Source organism: Pristiophorus japonicus, chromosome 7 (genome assembly GCF_044704955.1).
Source record: "Pristiophorus japonicus isolate sPriJap1 chromosome 7, sPriJap1.hap1, whole genome shotgun sequence".
Lineage (NCBI taxonomy): Eukaryota > Metazoa > Chordata > Chondrichthyes > Pristiophoridae > Pristiophorus > Pristiophorus japonicus.
In genome coordinates, this window is record NC_091983.1 from 109,851,755 (window position 1) to 109,868,688 (window position 16,934).

Here is a 16,934-nt window from a genome sequence, read left to right on the forward strand (position 1 = left end):
TAGACAGTCCTAATATTTATCCAGTTCCAAAGCCTCTGAAATCAACTTCCAGGATTAAATGCTGGTGAGTAGGTGCTCACAAATACTGTTCCTAATTTCCTGCTGATACCTCAACCATGTAGTCTAATTAGTACTTAAAGCAAAAACCCTGTCTCCAGGTTAATTCAAGTCAGTTGGTCTGGTCTAATAACTAGCTTATCTCTGACCTTCATCTTTTTTTTGCTTCAGGGGAAGGTAGAAATAGTAAGAATTCATTTTGGACTTGTCTAGTAGTAAGCAATTTTCAGGTTGATGTATTTGAACCAAGAACATACCTCCTGTACTTTATACATTTTCTTTTTGCTCTTGTTTATTTTTTAAATATAATCTTGAAAATAACATTTCCTTCAGTCAAAACAAAAATATACGGTTTTAAAATTAACTTTAGTGCCCTTCTTTATTTTGCAGTATTGCTGCTAGAATAACTAGGGCCTATTGTTGCTCATGAATAAGGCAAGATGGATTTCAGAAGCCAAGGGAAACTGCTATCCAATTTTTTTTTACAGATTTAACTTTCTTACTGGGGGCTATCTTTCACCATGCCCATTGCAGGCCAGCAATGTGGAAATGGGCTGAGTGCCAGAAAAAGCAGTGCATGGCCTTCTCTGATGTTTCATGGTTTCTCAAGCAGCTGTAGTAATGTTTATATTACAGCACTGCTGTTGATGAGCAACCTTTTAATTGAAGGGGACCTAAAATACCAACTTTGGCATATTGGTTCTTCCCGTTCCCTGATATGTTACCGGACCTCTGCACCAGTTGTGGCTAAAAGTGAGGCAGACGATCTATTACCAGGCCACTGTCATTGCTTCTCTGGACTAGTTATTAAGAGGTTTGTCAGAGTGTGGACTTCGATCAGTGGTTTTTTTCCCCCTCCTTTCCACTGGGAGATACTTTGTCTTGGCTCCTCTTACAATCAGGCTATTAGTGGTGTGGGGTTCACAGCACTGAACCATAATTAAGCACTCCACAGCATCATATTATGTGTTGCATGTCTGCATTGCATTAAGTAAATTTAGTGGCCCTGAAATTGCGGTTGGAGGCTTCCCGCGGGCCAATGCCTCTGACTACAAAATCTTTTACAAAAGTACCTGGTGAATCCAGAGGTACGAAAACTTCTGGTCCTGGGCCTAGCTGGGCGCAGACGCCCACATGTATCATCAGCGTATGCCTTTTGTACCCATCAATGGAGTATTCCCTTTGATGGTTATCGTGAGTTCCGGTTGTACGGAGCTGTCATAACTATGAATAGGGATAGCCTCCCAAAGCACACGCACATTAAATACATTTTAAAAAACACCACATTTAAAATTAATTGAAATTGAATTTAATTAAATGTTCGAGACACATTTATTTTTAACGTTTTTTTAATGTGTTTTAACAGGAAAAAATAAACTTGCCTTAATGGACAGGGTTTTCAATATAAAAATTAGTGATAACATTTTATTTTTCTATTTTTTTAAAATTCTTACGCTGGTAAAACCAAGCATAAGAATTAGAAGGACATTTGTTGGGCAAATAGTCCATGGGGGCTCTTTTCCTTCGCATGGATGCAATCAGTGACAGATCAAGTGCCGGATTTAGGCGCTTGTGCATCGTATACCTAAACCCGGGACTTGTGGGGACCCTGTGGGGAGCGTGATTTCAGACCTATTGTGTTTTCCAGTTCACTTCCAGATCATGTAAAGTGTGCATAGTTGTCTGTCCTTACTGGAATAAGATTATATCACCAGCTCAGTAAATAGTGACGTTGTCCTTCATGAGTAATTCTGTTATAGAGAATACAAGTAGAATCGTAGGGCACAAGTTTCGGGCCACGCCTAGAACGGTGCAGCCCCGACCTGGACGCTCGTTTTTCGCGCCACAAAGTGCGCCTAAAAAAACCTTCTAGATTCTCCGGCTCCCTGCTGATCCTCTGGCCCTCGGCGCGGCGCAGTACGAGCTGTAGGGGGCGGAGCCAGGTCCCTGCGCTGAAAACAGTGCCGGGACCTCTGCACATGCACGCTACAGTGGGCGCGCATGTGCAGTAGCTGCAGGCGCCCAAAACTGTGTGGGAGGGGCCCGAAGCACGCAGGCCCCTCGCCCTGGCCCAATGGCCTCACTGGGGCTGTGTGAATAAGGCTGTCTCCCACGCCCAGCTCCTGCTTCCTCCTGACACGACTCGACTCCCGCTCCCCCCCACAGCCCGACCTGACCTCCCACCCCCGAACCGAACTCCCTCCCACCACGCCCCCGACCCGACCCGCGCTCCTGACCCCACCCCGGACCCGACCCAACCTGACCTCCCTCCCTCTGCCCCCAACACGAACCGACCCGCGCTCCCTTCCCCCCTCCCGACCCGACCCGACGCCACCTACCTGTAAATCTGGTGCTGGGACGGGCCCTGGAAGTTGTCCTTCCTCCGTTCTCCCCCTCCCCCTTCTCCTTCTCCCCCTCCCCCCTTCTCCTTTCTCCCCCTCCCCCCTTCCCTTTCTCCCCCTCCCCCCTTCTCCTTTCTCCCCCTTCTCCTTTCTCCCCCTCCCCCCTTCTCCTTTCTCCCCCTCCCCCTTCTCCTTTCTCCCCCTCCCCCCTTCTCCTTTCTCCCCCTCCCCCCTTCTCCTTTCTCCCCCTCCCCCCTTCTCCTTTCTCCCCCTCCCCCCCTTCTCCTTTCTCCCCCTCCCCCCCTTCTCCTTTCTCCCCCTCCCCCCCTTCTCCTTTCTCCCCCTCCCCCCCTTCTCCTTTCTCCCCCTCCCCCCCTTCTCCTTTCTCCCCCTCCCCCCCTTCTCCTTTCTCCCCCTCCCCCCCTTCTCCTTTCTCCCCCTCCCCCCCTTCTCCTTTCTCCCCCTCCCCCCCCTTCTCCTTTCTCCCCCTCCCCCCCTTCTCCTTTCTCCCCCTCCCCCCTTCTCCTTTCTCCCCCTCCCCCCCTTCTCCTTTCTCCCCCTCCCCCCTTCTCCTTTCTCCCCCTCCCCCCCTTCTCCTTTCTCCCCCCTCCCCCCCTTCTCCTTTCTCCCCCTCCCCCCCTTCTCCTTTCTCCCCCTCCCCCCCCTTCTCCTTTCTCCCCCTCCCCCCTTCTCCTTTCTCCCCCTCCCCCCCCTTCTCCTTTCTCCCCCTCCCCCCCTTCTCCTTTCTCCCCTCCCCCCCTTCTCCTTTCTCCCCCTCCCCCCCTTCTCCTTTCTCCCCCTCCCCCCTTCTCCTTTCTCCCCCTCCCCCCCTTCTCCTTTCTCCCCCTCCCCCCCTTCTCCTTTCTCCCCCTCCCCCCCTTCTCCTTTCTCCCCCTCCCCCCTTCTCCTTTCTCCCCCTCCCCCCCTTCTCCTTTCTCCCCCTCCCCCCCTTCTCCTTTCTCCCCCTCCCCCCCTTCTCCTGTCTCCCCCTCCCCCCTTCTCCTTTCTCCCCCTCCCCCCCTTCTCCTGCCTCCCCCTCCCCCCCTTCTCCTGCCTCCCCCTCCCCCCCTTCTCCTGCCTCCCCCTCCCCCCCTTCTCCTGCCTCCCCCTCCCCCCCTTCTCCTGCCTCCCCCTCCCCCCCTTCTCCTGCCTCCCCCTCCCCCCCTTCTCCTGCCTCCCCCTCCCCCCCTTCTCCTGCCTCCCCCTCCCCCCTTCTCCTGCCTCCCCCTCCCCCCTTCTCCTGCCTCCCCCTCCCCCCCTTCTCCTGCCTCCCCCTCCCCCCCTTCTCCTGCCTCCCCCTCCCCCCCTTCTCCTGCCTCCCCCTCCCCCCCTTCTCCTGCCTCCCCCTCCCCCCCTTCTCCTGCCTCCCCCTCCCCCCCTTCTCCTGCCTCCCCCTCCCCCCCTTCTCCTGCCTCTCCCTCCCCCCCTTCTCCTGCCTCCCCCTCCCCTCGCTGTCAGAAACACTGACAGAGTGAGAGACACTGGGGGGGCATCCCAGCACGCTGTTGGAGGGCTCCCGGTGCTGCAGTCGGTAAGTAAAAAATGTTTTATTTATTGATTTAAAAAAAAAATTATTTCTTCTTCATTTTTTTTGATTGATTTATTGGTTGATTTATTATTGATGGCTCTTTATTTGTAAAACTGAAGCGTTTAATGTTTGTAAACTTCCCTTTAACCCCTCCCCCCCCCCCCCCCCATTCCCTAAGCCTGATTTTCTAAGTGTAGGCAAGATTTTTCTGAGGGTACAAAAATCTACACTTACTCCATTCTAAGTTAGTTTGGAGTAAGTTTTCACTGCCTAAACTTTCAAAATGGTCATAAGTGGCCGGACGCTCCCCTTTTGGAAAAAAAAATCTGTTCCAAACTGAAACTGTTCTCACTGACTAGAACTGGAGCAAACTAAATGCTGAGAATTGCAATTTCTAAGATAATCCATTCTAAACCAGTTGCTCCAAAAAAAAGGAGCAACTCAGGCCGAAACTTGACCCCGATATTTCTACCCCTTGTACTGTTATCATAACTTTTTTTTGACTACTTATGGAAATCAGATTTTCTCAATTATCTCTGTAATGTTTATAACATGGTTAACTGAGTTTGTTAGAGATGCTGCAGAGTGCTCTTCCTGTGCCAGTGTGTTCTGTAATGAAATAACTGTGTATCCTGTCCTTTCCTTCGGTTTCCTCCCTTTCTCTTCCCCCTCCCCCCAGCATTTGTTTCATTACTGTTTGCAGATTCTAAAATTCAGTCACTCACTTAAAACCTATTTGAACAAAATAAGTTGTGGATAGGAAGTTAAAAGACTGGATGACGGAGAGAATATCACTTTTGAGCTCTCTCCAACACAACTTGTGCATGTAGCTGCGGTTAAAATCAAGGATTTGTTCAGTATTTAATTAAGTGGGTCGAGTGAGAAGTTTAACATTGTTGCACAGTTGATTTTCTCTCGACAGTCCAATACTATTCACATACGCAACACTGTTGCAATAAATGTATTCTCTTTGCTGGATGCAGTTGACATTTTTGCGCAGAAGCTGGTTAGGCTGATTTGGATATACTTCCTGATGTAAAGTTGCAGAGGAGATTGGGCAGGTTAGATTTGACTAATGGAAAAAGGGCAATTATGAATCAGCAGCCCATTTGAAGCCCCACCTTAGACTTAATTTGAACAATTAAGAGACTAATCAAATTGTTTTAGGAAAATGGTGACATTTAAAAAAATTGTTACCTTAAGTTTTACACCATATATCATGGGTGTTAGCTTTAAAAAAAACCTAGAAGTCAGAAAAAACTTCTGAGATCCTCCCTAACTGGATATTTACTGTGTAATGTGCTGTTTTTTAAAACCAAATGGCAGATTTATAAACTGAACTGGTTGTAAACTTTGTAGACAGCATGGGGAGAATTTCCCTATATTTAAACCTAGGAGATATGCAAAATCTTTCTGCCTTCTCCCTTATAAGGGACCAAACCTATATAGGAAGACTGCTACTACAGTGGGAATTAATACTGCAGTCCTGAATATAGGAATTCAGCTGCGCAATGGTGTCCACTACTTAGATAGGCCAAAATCCAATTCCGAGGCCGTATTCTGCTCTTTTGAAAGGTTTGAATATCCATCCAATCATTTCTATTGGCCTTAGCATTATTTTAAGTAAATATGATCACACAGATCAGCAATAATTAGGTCATGTATGGCAATGTCTTGCCCGTTAAGCCGCCTCTTGTGCCTGTGCTTTGCCCCACTTTCCCCGCCTAAACCGCCCTTATCACCAAAACATATTTTTGTCTCCCCCTTAATTCATCAGGTTTCCACCCCACCATAGCATTGGAACAGTCCTGATCAAAGTCACAAATTACATCCCTTGTGATTGTCCCTTTCGACCTTTACCCTTCGACCACACCATCTTCCTCCAACACCTTCCCCCCCCCCCCCCACTCCACTGCCCAGCACAGTGGGACAGTCCTTGCTGGATTCTTAACCAGTCTAACCTATTCAAACATAGCCAAAGCATGTTTTACCAGTAACAGTCAACTCATTTTGTTCCCACACATGTAAATTTAGTACTTTAGTAAATAAAAATGTCAGCAGATAAAGTTAGATGTCATTTAACTGTTTTTGCACTTTCAAATGTATTAGGAAATGTTGGTTACTTTAGCACTTGGTTTAGCTCTCATGTCTGAATTATTTTTTGTATCACTGGGATTATTTCTTTTTAAGTTGGGATACTCTGGAATTGGGAAATGTTTACTATGAAAAAATTCTGTATTTAAAAAAAAAAATGAAAAAAAAATGAGATCTGGTCTGTTGTTTCTCTAATAATTAAAATATTGGTGGGTGACATTGCCAGCAATATTGATTTTAATCTTGCCTCTTTCATTGTAGCATGAAATGGTGGTGACATGTTATTAACAATCTTAACCTAGAATGTTTTGAAGCCATATTAAAATAACTTTTGCTGAAATGTTTTATTTGCTACTGATTTTGTGTTCTAATTATTGTAAGAAAGGAAGGTTGACTACTTAAAATAGGCCATGTTGCGACTGCTGCAAATTAGTTTGGTGATTAGAGAAACAATGTATATATTTATAGCTTAGTGATTCAATTTTTTTTTAATTAGTTTAATTTTTTGTTCGGGGAAAGCACTGAATTCGATCTTTTATACCAATGCCTTCTCTATTAAAAATGTTTAATTCTTATTTGCCCCAACTGTAATATTACCTTGTTGCAATACAGCATTGGCCTGGTTTCAAAATTAAAATATTGGCATGTGAATGAACTGTAATTTCCAATAGCACCTCTAATAAAAATCTTTTGTGCACTAGATGGGCTGGGTGCTCTTTGCCTTTCCCTCATTGTTCATGGGTTTGTATGTAACCTTTAGGGCTGCTGACGAAGGGCCGTGCGGCTCTTTGTCGGCCGGCGCAGACACGATGGGCCGAAATGGCCTCCTTCTGCACTGTAAGGGCCCAAGTTTCGGCCTCAGTTACTCCTGATTTTTTGGAGCAACTGGTGTAGAACGGAGTATCTTAGAAATTCAAATTCTCGCCATTTAGTTTGCTCCAGTTCTAGTCAGTTAGAACAGTTTCACTTTGGAACAGAATTTTTTTTTCAAAAGCGGGCGTGTCCGGCCACTTATGCCTGTTTTCAAAGTTTCGGCAGTGAAGATTTTTGTACGCTCGAAAAAACCTTGTCTACGCTTTAGAAAAATCAGGCGTTGGTTATAAATCAGGCATAGAGAATGGGGGGAGGGGGGTTTAAAGGGAAGTTTACAAACATTAAACATTTCAATTTTACAAATAAAGAGCCATCTTCAATAATGATAAAAACGTCAATAAATCAACCAATAAAATCAAAAAAAATTAATAAGAAATAATGTTTTTTTAAATCAATAAATAAAACATTTTCTACTTACCGACTGCAGCACCGGGAGCCCTCCAACAGCGTGCTGGGATGACCCTCAGTGTGTCTCTGTCTGTCTCTGTGTGTCTCTCACTCTGTCTGTCAGTGTCTGTGTTTCTGACAGCGAGGGGAGGGGGGTTGTAGTGGGGGGGAGGGGGTGGAGAGGGAGGGGAGGGGGGGGGGAAGGTCGGAAGCGGAAGTCGGATCAGGTGTGGGGGGTGGGAGCGGGAGTCAAGTCGGGTCCGGTCCGGAGGAAGTAGGAGCTGGGCGTGGGAGGTAGCCTTATTCACGCAGCCCCAGTGAGGCCATAGGGCTAGGGGCTGCGTACTTCGGGCCCCTCCCACACAGTTTTGGGTGCCTGGAGCTTACTGCACTTGCGCGCCCACTGTCGCGCGCATGTGCAGAGGTCCCGGCACTGTTTTCAGCGCAGAGACCTGGCTCCGCCCCCTGCAGCTCGTGCTGCGCCGCACCGAGGGCCAGAGGACCTGCAGGGAGCCGGAAAATTTGGAAGTTTTTTTAGGTGCACTTTGTGGCACGAAAAACGGGCGTCCAGGTCGGGCTGCGCCGTTCTAGGCGTGGCCCGAAACTTGGGCCCTAAATTTCTATGTTTCTATAGATGTTATCTTTGCTCTATTGTATACTGAAGACTGTATTGACTGCTCTGATAAAATGCCAGTTGTAACCAATATCGTGGAAATAATGGCATCACATTACAAAAAGAAAACTTGTAATGCCCTAGAAAAAGCTGGAAGAGCTAAATCTCTGAGCAACAGTGACGTAGCAACTGATTGATACCGAATACTTAGCTAAGTTCAGCAGTTTAAATGCCTAAAGTAGTATTGGCCTCTAAGAGCACAATATTAGTATATTCAGGCAGCTTCTTTATATAGTTAAGAAATTAAGTTCTCATTGTGACTTAATTTGCAAAGTATATTTTGAACACAAGATGAAGGAGCACTCAAACTAAGTTTGGGGAAAAAATACATCATTCTGCTTGAGTAATGTTGAATCATTTCAACTTTGTACTGGGTAAATTCTACGTCAAAGAGGAAGAAACCCACGGTTCTGACAGGAAACGAATACTTGACTTATTTGTCACTAGATGCTAATCCTGAGTTTGAAAAATGTCATTCTCTATTTAAACAATTCTGATTTTGTCTTTTTAAATTCCTTATTTATAGTCTCAAATAGAAGCATTATAGGCAAACCCCCCCCCCAGAAAACTGATTCATTTAGATTAGCCTCTTGGCTTTTCAGTATTTGGACCACATTTGAAATTGTTATAAACTCCTGGGATACCACATACAAGAACTTTTTTCCTCTGAAGGCATTTGTCATTTCTGTCAGAGCAATTGGAAATTTAGTCATGCTGGGGAAAAAAAATAAAGCTGAGTTTTTCAAATCCTGAGATTTAATTGGCTGAACATTTTTGTCGATTTTTAAACTGATTAGAGGTGAATTCTGGACAGTAAATCCTATCGTCATAGTGGGTAGTGCGATTCTTGTGGGAAAGCATAGTACTTAAAATTGAAAACATACAAAAGTTAGAATAGGTTATACTATTTAAAGATTGTTTAAAAATGAAGTTAGAATTGAGCCAAAAGTCTTTTTATTGTGTAGGACTAGTATAGTGATGTTTAGAGTAACATCATTATTATAATAGGGTTTATTTTGCTGCCACAATGCATGAATTGTAATATTGTGCATGTATTTTCTGTATTTTTTAATCCACAAGAGAATGTTTGTCAATAATAGCTTATTTTCAATTACTTTCAAGGTAGCATTTTCATGCATTGCATTTGACATAATCAGGAATGTCAACTCTTTGTGGAACGCCTAACCACCTCCATTTCAAAAAGTAGTAATTGGGGTGGATCCTGTCTGTTACGTACCCAGTGATGGAATGATGAAAGGGCCCTATGTGTTGCTACTAAGGATTTGCAGATTTTGCTCCTATGATTTCAGCTAATCTTCACTGCATCGTGGTGAGATAGTCTGAGGCGCTAGCTATCTCGTTCCATTCTTATGCATCTCCTTCTTGGTTATATAGAATTGGCAGAGCATGTCATGAAAGGTTATGTCATAAAGGGAAGGAGAAATCCCTTACAAAATATAAATTTTGATGAGAAACAGAAATGTTACCATTTTTGTACAGTATTTGTAAAGAAAAAACCCCTGTTCACAAATCGCATGATAAATCTTGGGTAATGTAAGCCAGGTTTATAAACTGCTCTAATTTTCTAAGCTCTGACTCTTTAAATTCTGTAGGTTTGCTATGTGCACATGTTTGGAACCATTTTTGGTTTGAACTACATTATTCAGTAAACATTTTTAGAATCTAATATAATCTGTTTTTTTTTCCAGCTGGATGTTGAGAAGCTTGTTCCTGTTCTTAACAGCAAAAATGGCATTGCACTCAATCCTGCTGTTCCCACCACAACTGTTGAGCCATCTTCAGTTGACAAGACAAAAGTGTTTTTTGTTGATGAATCAGAGCCCCTCCTTCGCTGTGACTCAACTTCAAGTACTTCATCATCAGTTCTCAGTAGAACTGGATCCTTCATTTCCAAAGGTAAAAGCTGCATTTTATTTATAATTGCTTCTAAAAATTTAGTCTATTACTTGAGCAGTATAGTTTGCCTTTTAGTTTTATAAGGATACTGAAATCATTTGAAGTGGAGAATAGAATAATATGCTTTCCTAATTAGACCTATGTCCATTTCATTTGATATTGAAATTTAATTTGCAAATACAGTTTTAGGAATAACTATGATTGTGTTCTATAAATTCACAAAATTACAAGTGAATTACCAGAAAAGATTGTGATTTTAAAAAGTAGCTGTCACCAGCCCTAATCTATTCCATTTCTCCATTACACTGGTGCAGTGGTTCTTCCAGCATTTAACACTACCTTCTGTTTTCCAAAGGTATTAAATATTACGAAACTACCAGGACATCTTTAAATAGTTGTGGAGGAGGGTTATTACTGGTTTGAGTAGGCATGGGAATGATTGTGGTAATAGCTTGTTACTGTGCTTCTTCTCTCTTTGGAAATTTATCACTTGGATGTTTTTCTTAGTGCAGTAAAATAATTTATACATGCAGCAATCCCAAGTTATTTTTAAAAAAAGTCTACAGACTCAATTTTCCCCAGTGATTTGTGCCGGTTTTTTTTGAGCAGGCTGCATTTTTTGGCCTAAGTTTTTAAAAAAAAAAAAGTTTCCCCAAACAATTTGCACCAGTGTAACTCAGTTACGATTTTTAAAGATTTTTTTTCAGCCAAAGGGGGCGTAACCTGCCACCCGTGCCAATTCTGGCCAGTTAGGCAAGTTTGGCCAGCTGAGTTACTCCAGTTCTGCATAGGCCAGGGTATATGGCTTCTGCAGAAAAACCTTCTGGAGAGTTAAAGAAACTGGCGCAGGTAAGTGCAGCGGATGCTCGGACACACAGAGACCGACCGGGATGCCATTTTTTGTGATGTCAGGCAGGGGAGTTAATTTGCTGCAATATATTTTAATGTGTTTTTAAATTGATGCCATGTGTTTTGATGTGTTGCGAGCTGGTTATATGTTTCACTTTGTAGCCTCAGCTTGCATTGTGTCCCTAGTTACCATGGCAGCCCGATCTTTTCAAGGCTCCACCCTCCAAAACTAAAGGACAGGTTAGGCCACGCCAAAATGAAAAATCCAATGGGGAAACTTAGAACTTTTTTTTTGGGTGTACTTCGGCCCCCAAAAAACGGGCATAAAATCTTCAAGTATGCCAAAAAAAAACTTGGGGGAAAAATTGAGCCCTACATTAGTAGGCCAAGACTAAAGGTGCAATAATATGGAGGCAAAGTGAAACAAATTTTAAAAACTTAAAAGCCTCACCTACTGGCTCAGTTAGTAAAGAAAATGGCCAGTTTGGAACAACTGCATAAGAACATAAGAAATAGGAGCAGGAGTAGACTATTCGGCCCTTCCAGCCTGCTCCCATGCTATCCCCATAATTCCTTGGTATCCAACAATCGATCTCTGTCTTGACTATAGTGAATGACTGAGCATCCATAGCCCTCTGAAGCACAGAATTCCAAAGATTCACAACCTTTTCAGTGAACAGATTTCTCCTTATCTCAGTCCTAAAATGGCCGACCCCTTAATCTGAGACTGATCCCTTGTTCTAGACTCCAACCAGGGGAAATATGCTCCCAGCATCTACCCTGTAAAGCCCCTTAAGAATCTTGTACGTTTCAAGGAAATCACCTTGATGTTTTTGTGACTGGAAGGATGTTTTCAGTGGGGTTCCGTAGGGCTCAGTACTGGGTCCCTTGCTTTTTGTGGTATATATCAATGATTTAGATTTGAAAATAGGGGGTATGATTATGAAGTTTGCAGACGACACTAAAATTGGCTGTGTGGTTGATTAATTAAGAGGAAAGTCATGGGCTGCAGGAGGATATCAATCTACTGGTCAGGTGGGCAGAGCAGTGGCAAGTGGAATTTAATTCAGAGAAGTGTGAGGTAATGCACTGTGGGAGGGCTAATAAGGAAAGGGTATGTATGCACAGTGGTAGGTCACTTAATAGTGTAGATGAACAAAGGGAACTTGGAGTGCTTGTCCACAGATCCCTGAAAGTTGCAGGCCAGGTGGTTAAGAAGGCATATGGAATGCTTGCCTTTATTGGCCAAGGCATAGAATATGAGAGCAGGGAGGTTATGCTTAAATTGTATAATACTTTTAGACCACAGCTGTATTATAAGGAGGACGTGATTGCACAGGAGATTTACTAGAATGCTGCCTGGAATGGAGAATCTTAATTATGAGGACAGATTGAATAGGCTGTTTTTGTTCTTATTAGAACAGAGGAGGTTGAGAGGAGACCTCATTGAGGTGTGCAAAATATTGAGGTGCCTGGACATAGTGGATAGTAAGGGCCTATTTCCATTGGTGGAGGGGTCTATTACGAGGGTGCATAGTTTTAGGATGGAAGGTTTTGAGGGGGGACTTCTTTACGCAGAGAGTTGTGGCGATCTGGAACTCACTGCCTGGAAGAGTGGTGGATGCGGAAACCCTCACCACTTTTAAGAGGTGCAGGGTTACAGACCTGGAGCTGGTAATTGGGATTAGACTGGATAACCTCTTGTTGGCCGGCACAGATATAATGGCAAGTACTGCAGGGAATCTAATACAGCCAACGTGTGAGATGCCTGGACTAGTTTTGATCACCTGGATGGGTCGGAGAGGAATTTTCCTAGATTTTTTTTTTTCTCCCTAAATTGGCCTGGGTTTTTATCTGGATTTTGTGCCTCCTAGAAGATCATATGGCTCCAGTTGGGGTGGAGTGTAGAATGTTTCAGTGTAAGGGATGTCACAGTTGTGTGAGACGGACTGGTTGGGCTGGGTGTTCTTTGCCTTTCCGCCATTGTTCATTGTTCACGGGTTTATATGCAACCTTCAGGGCTGCTGACCAAGGGCTGTGCGACTCTTTGTCGGCCGGCGTGGACATGATGGGCCAAAATGGCCTCCTTCTGCACTGTATGTTTCTATGTTAGCCTAACATCTGTGGTTGGGAAAATGTTGGAGTCCATTATTAAAGAAGCAGTAGCAGGACATTTGGAAAAGCATCATTCAATCAGGCAGAGTCGGCATGGATTTATCAAAGGGAAGGAAGTCATGTTTGACAAATTTGCTGGAATTTTTTGAGGATGTAACCAACAGGGTGGATAAAAGGGAACCAGTGGATATGGTGTATTTGGACTTCCAGGAGGCATTCGATAAGGTGCCACAAAAGGTTACTGCACAAGATAAAGGTTCATTGGGTTGGGGGTAATATATTAACATGGATAGAGGATTGGCTAACTAACAGAAAACAGAGAGTCGGGGTAAATCGTTCACTCTCGGTTTGGCAATCAGTAACTAGTGGGGTGTCACAGGGATCTGCGCTGGGACCCCAACTATTTACAATCTATATTAGTGACTTGGAAGAAGGGACTGAGTGTAACGTAGCCAAGTTTTCTGATGATACAAAGATGGGAGGAAAAGCAATTTATGAGGAGGACACAAAAAATCTGCAAAAGGACATACACAGGCTAGGTGAGTGGGCAAAAATTTGGCAGATCGATAATGTTGGAAAGTGTGAGGTCATGCACTTTGGCTGAAAAAAATCAGAGCAAGTTATTATTTAAATGGAGAAAGATTGCAAAGTGCTGCAGTACAGCGGGACCTGGGGGTACTTGTGCATGAAACACACAAGATTAGTATGCACGTACAGTAAGTGATAAGGAAGGCCAATGGAATCTTGGTCTTTATTGCAAAGAGGATGGAGTATAAAAGCAGGGAAGTCTTGCTACAGTTGTACAGGGTATTGGTGAGGCCACACCTGGAATACTGCATACAGTTTTGGTTTCCATATTTACGAAAGGATGTACTTGCTTTGGAGGCAGTTCAGAGAAGGTTCACTAGGTTGATTCTGGAGATGAGGGAGTTAACTTATGAGGAAAGGTTGAGGAGGTTGGGCCTCTACTCATTAGAATTTAGAAGAATGAGGTGTGATCTTATCGAAACATATAAGATTGAGGGGGCTTGACGAGGTGGATGCAGAGAGGATGTTTCCACTGATAGGGGAGACTAGAACTAGAGGGCATGATCTTAGAATAAGGGGCCGCCCATTTAAAACTGAGATGAGAAGGAATTTCTTCTGAGGGTTGCAAATCTGTGGAATTCACTGCCTCAAAGAGTTGGGACATTGAATAAATTTAAGACAGTGATGGACTGTTTCGTAACTGATAAGGGAATAAGGGGTTATGGGGAGCGGGCAGGGAAGTGGACCTGAGTCCATGATCTGATCAGCCATGATTGTACTAAGTGGCAGAGCAGGCTCGAGTGGCCATGTGGCCTCTCCTGCTCCTATTTCTTATGTTCTTATGGCTGCATGATTGGGATAGTATTTAGTTTAACTGTGATGCCCCCAGAATTGAACAACCTACTAATAAATGCTTGTCTAGCCTTGCCCATTGTCATTCTCTTGTAGAATGGCCTGTGGGTGAGGTATTGGAGGACACCTCTGAATTTGTATTCTAGCATGAGTTGGTACTTTTAGGAGGATAGGTTAAACAAGTGAAAGGAAAAACAAATTAAAAATACAAACCTAAAAACCTTAGTTTTAATATTTTTACTCAAGACCTTTATGGATGGAACTGTTCAAAAATATTCAAATGGGCCTAAATATCTTCTCTTCCTTTCTGAACTGCAGAGAAGAAAGACACCATTTTACGACAGGTACGTTTGGAACCTTGTGACTTGCAGCCTATATTTGATGACATGCTTCATATTCTTAATCAAGAGGAGCTCGGAGTGATAGAAGAGATTCCCCATGCAGAGGACAAACTGGACAAGCTCTTCGAGATCGCTGGTGGGAAGAGTCAGGACGCCAGCCAGAAACTCCTGGACTCAGTTTATAGCCACTTACCTGACCTCCTTTAATCTTGTGCAGCATTGTATGTGATCGAACATACTTATTGATGGCGGTAATGGCTGGTCAGTGCCAGTAATATAAACAAAGCTTGAACTTACTCAGGCTATGTTGGGCATTTAGCCCATCAAAGTGGTGATATTCTTGGGTCATTCACTTTGTACTCTGAAATTGGAAATTTGCTTCCACTGGTAGAAGCATGGCATCCACCTGGCATGCAGAAGCCAGTAATTTGGTCCTCCTTTCATTGTGTTTTTTTCCGTTAACTGAAATATCATTCCTAAGCAAATTGTGTGCACTTTTTATATTCCATTTACTGTATTTAACTGATATGGGGTATTCTATGTACTCATGCACTAACTTTTAAATAATTCCTGAAGTAAATTTGGAATAGTGATGTCTTCTATGGAGCCTGCTTTGATTTGATTTTTTTCTTAAATGCGCTGAAGTCTGGTTGTTAAATGTTCACTTTCGGCTTTTAATGCAAAAATCATTTTTCATTTTGTTTTTTCACACAGTTTGCTCTTGATCGTTTACTTATTTTTGCTGTTGAAATGGCTGCAGACGTAGCTCTGATTCACTAAAGGATACATAAACTCAGAGCTTCAATAATCAACATAGTACTTGAACCAGGCTGTTGTACTTGTTAACTTTTACATGTATTTTCAACAGCTGTCTAAAACGGGGATGAAATAGAGTACTGACTAGAACTGCTATATAGAATACTATAAAATGATTCAAGGATATTGTATTAAATTGTCATAGCTGGTGGAGTGCTATTCATGGGAGAAACTATTTTGTGGTTAGGTTTCCAAAAGAGAAAATGTTGACAGCAGTTGCTTCACCAGTTGGGATGATATAGCTGGTTATATATCGAGCAGAACTGGTGGTAGACTGCAGTTCTTTTGACAACTTTAGCGGTACTAATATTGTTACATACGACTACTTGCTACATGTGAAAGAGAACAAAACTATTTTTAAACTATCTGCTCAGCAAAGGTGCGAAAGGATATGCTTGTTTTGGTATTTTTTTTTAAACTACTTGGAACAAGTCTGTTACTGGTCCAGGATGATACTAATTTATTCAGGGTACAAAATTGAGTGTTTATTACTATTATCTGAAAATCATGTTGCATTTAACTCCACTCAATATATCACTGATGTAAACGATTAACATGGTACATCCTAATAAACGTTCAAACTGCTTTTTTTCCATAATTAAGTGTGTGTGTGTTTTCTTCTTAAACCGAAGGTCAAAGCTCTGGTTTTAGTCCAAGTTGTCAGTCGAGCTAGTAACGGAACATTCAGTATGCGTACAAAGGGAACTGTTTTCAAATGAAAGAAAATTAGACTTGCTATTTTTCCTGTGCAGTCTCTTCCAGACATGGGCACTTGTGATTGTTACATTGATCTAATTTTCTTCTACCCAGTAGTGGGTGAACAACAGATGTGCTTAATGTGTGGTGGATTGAGCAGAGGTTTCCTCTTGAGAGGTTGAATTCCTACCTTGCGATAGCTGTGTGCCGAAGGTCTGCAACTGAAACTTTACTTGAAAACATGAGACTGTTTTTGTTAGAACAGAGGAGATTGGGGGGTAATTTGATGTAAATGTTGCAAATTATGAAGAGATGGGGTAGAGTAATTAGAAACAAACTGTGTCCAGTGGTTGAGGGGCTTGAGTGAAGGCACATAGATAGAAAGTTACATTTAAGAGACTTAGCACAAACAACAGGAGAAACTTCTTTTCATATGGAAGGTTGAGAGACTTTGGAATGCACAAGTAGCATTTGTGATTGAAGCTGTGACCATGTCAAATTAAAGAATAGGTCAGCCAGGTATTTGAAGGAGGAAAAAAGGATGTTGGAACAGGGCAGTTCCATGGGATGAGGATAAACTCCATACATGCTTGTGGGCTAAATGACCTGTTGTTTCTATGGAATTTCTCTTTCTTTACAATTTTGTCACAACAAATACAAATTGAGTGATTTTTAAAACATAACTCTCAATCTTTCGATATAGATCTTTATGTGAGGGGGTGTATTGGATTCTGAGTGAGGCAACATACAGGCTTGGGATCACAAGTAGTAGGTAATGACTCATTCCAACAGGAAAAAGTCCAAACCCATTCCTCTGTCCTTCAATGACAACACTATGGCCAACTCCACCCACCAACATCATGGTC

General features: G+C 43.1%; 1 protein-coding gene across 1 annotated transcript in view; it reads left to right on the forward strand.

Annotated features, from left to right (window-relative positions):
- Positions 1 to 15,952, forward strand: part of tnfrsf21 (tumor necrosis factor receptor superfamily, member 21) — a 90,897-nt gene extending 74,945 nt beyond the window's left edge. Inside the window, exons 5-6 of the mRNA XM_070885241.1 lie at positions 9,664 to 9,871; positions 14,534 to 15,952. Of these exons, the coding sequence (XP_070741342.1) occupies positions 9,664 to 9,871; positions 14,534 to 14,763 (438 nt within the window). The 3' untranslated portion in view covers positions 14,764 to 15,952. The remainder of the gene's footprint in view (positions 1 to 9,663; positions 9,872 to 14,533) is intronic.
- Positions 15,953 to 16,934: the final 982 nt, after the last annotated feature.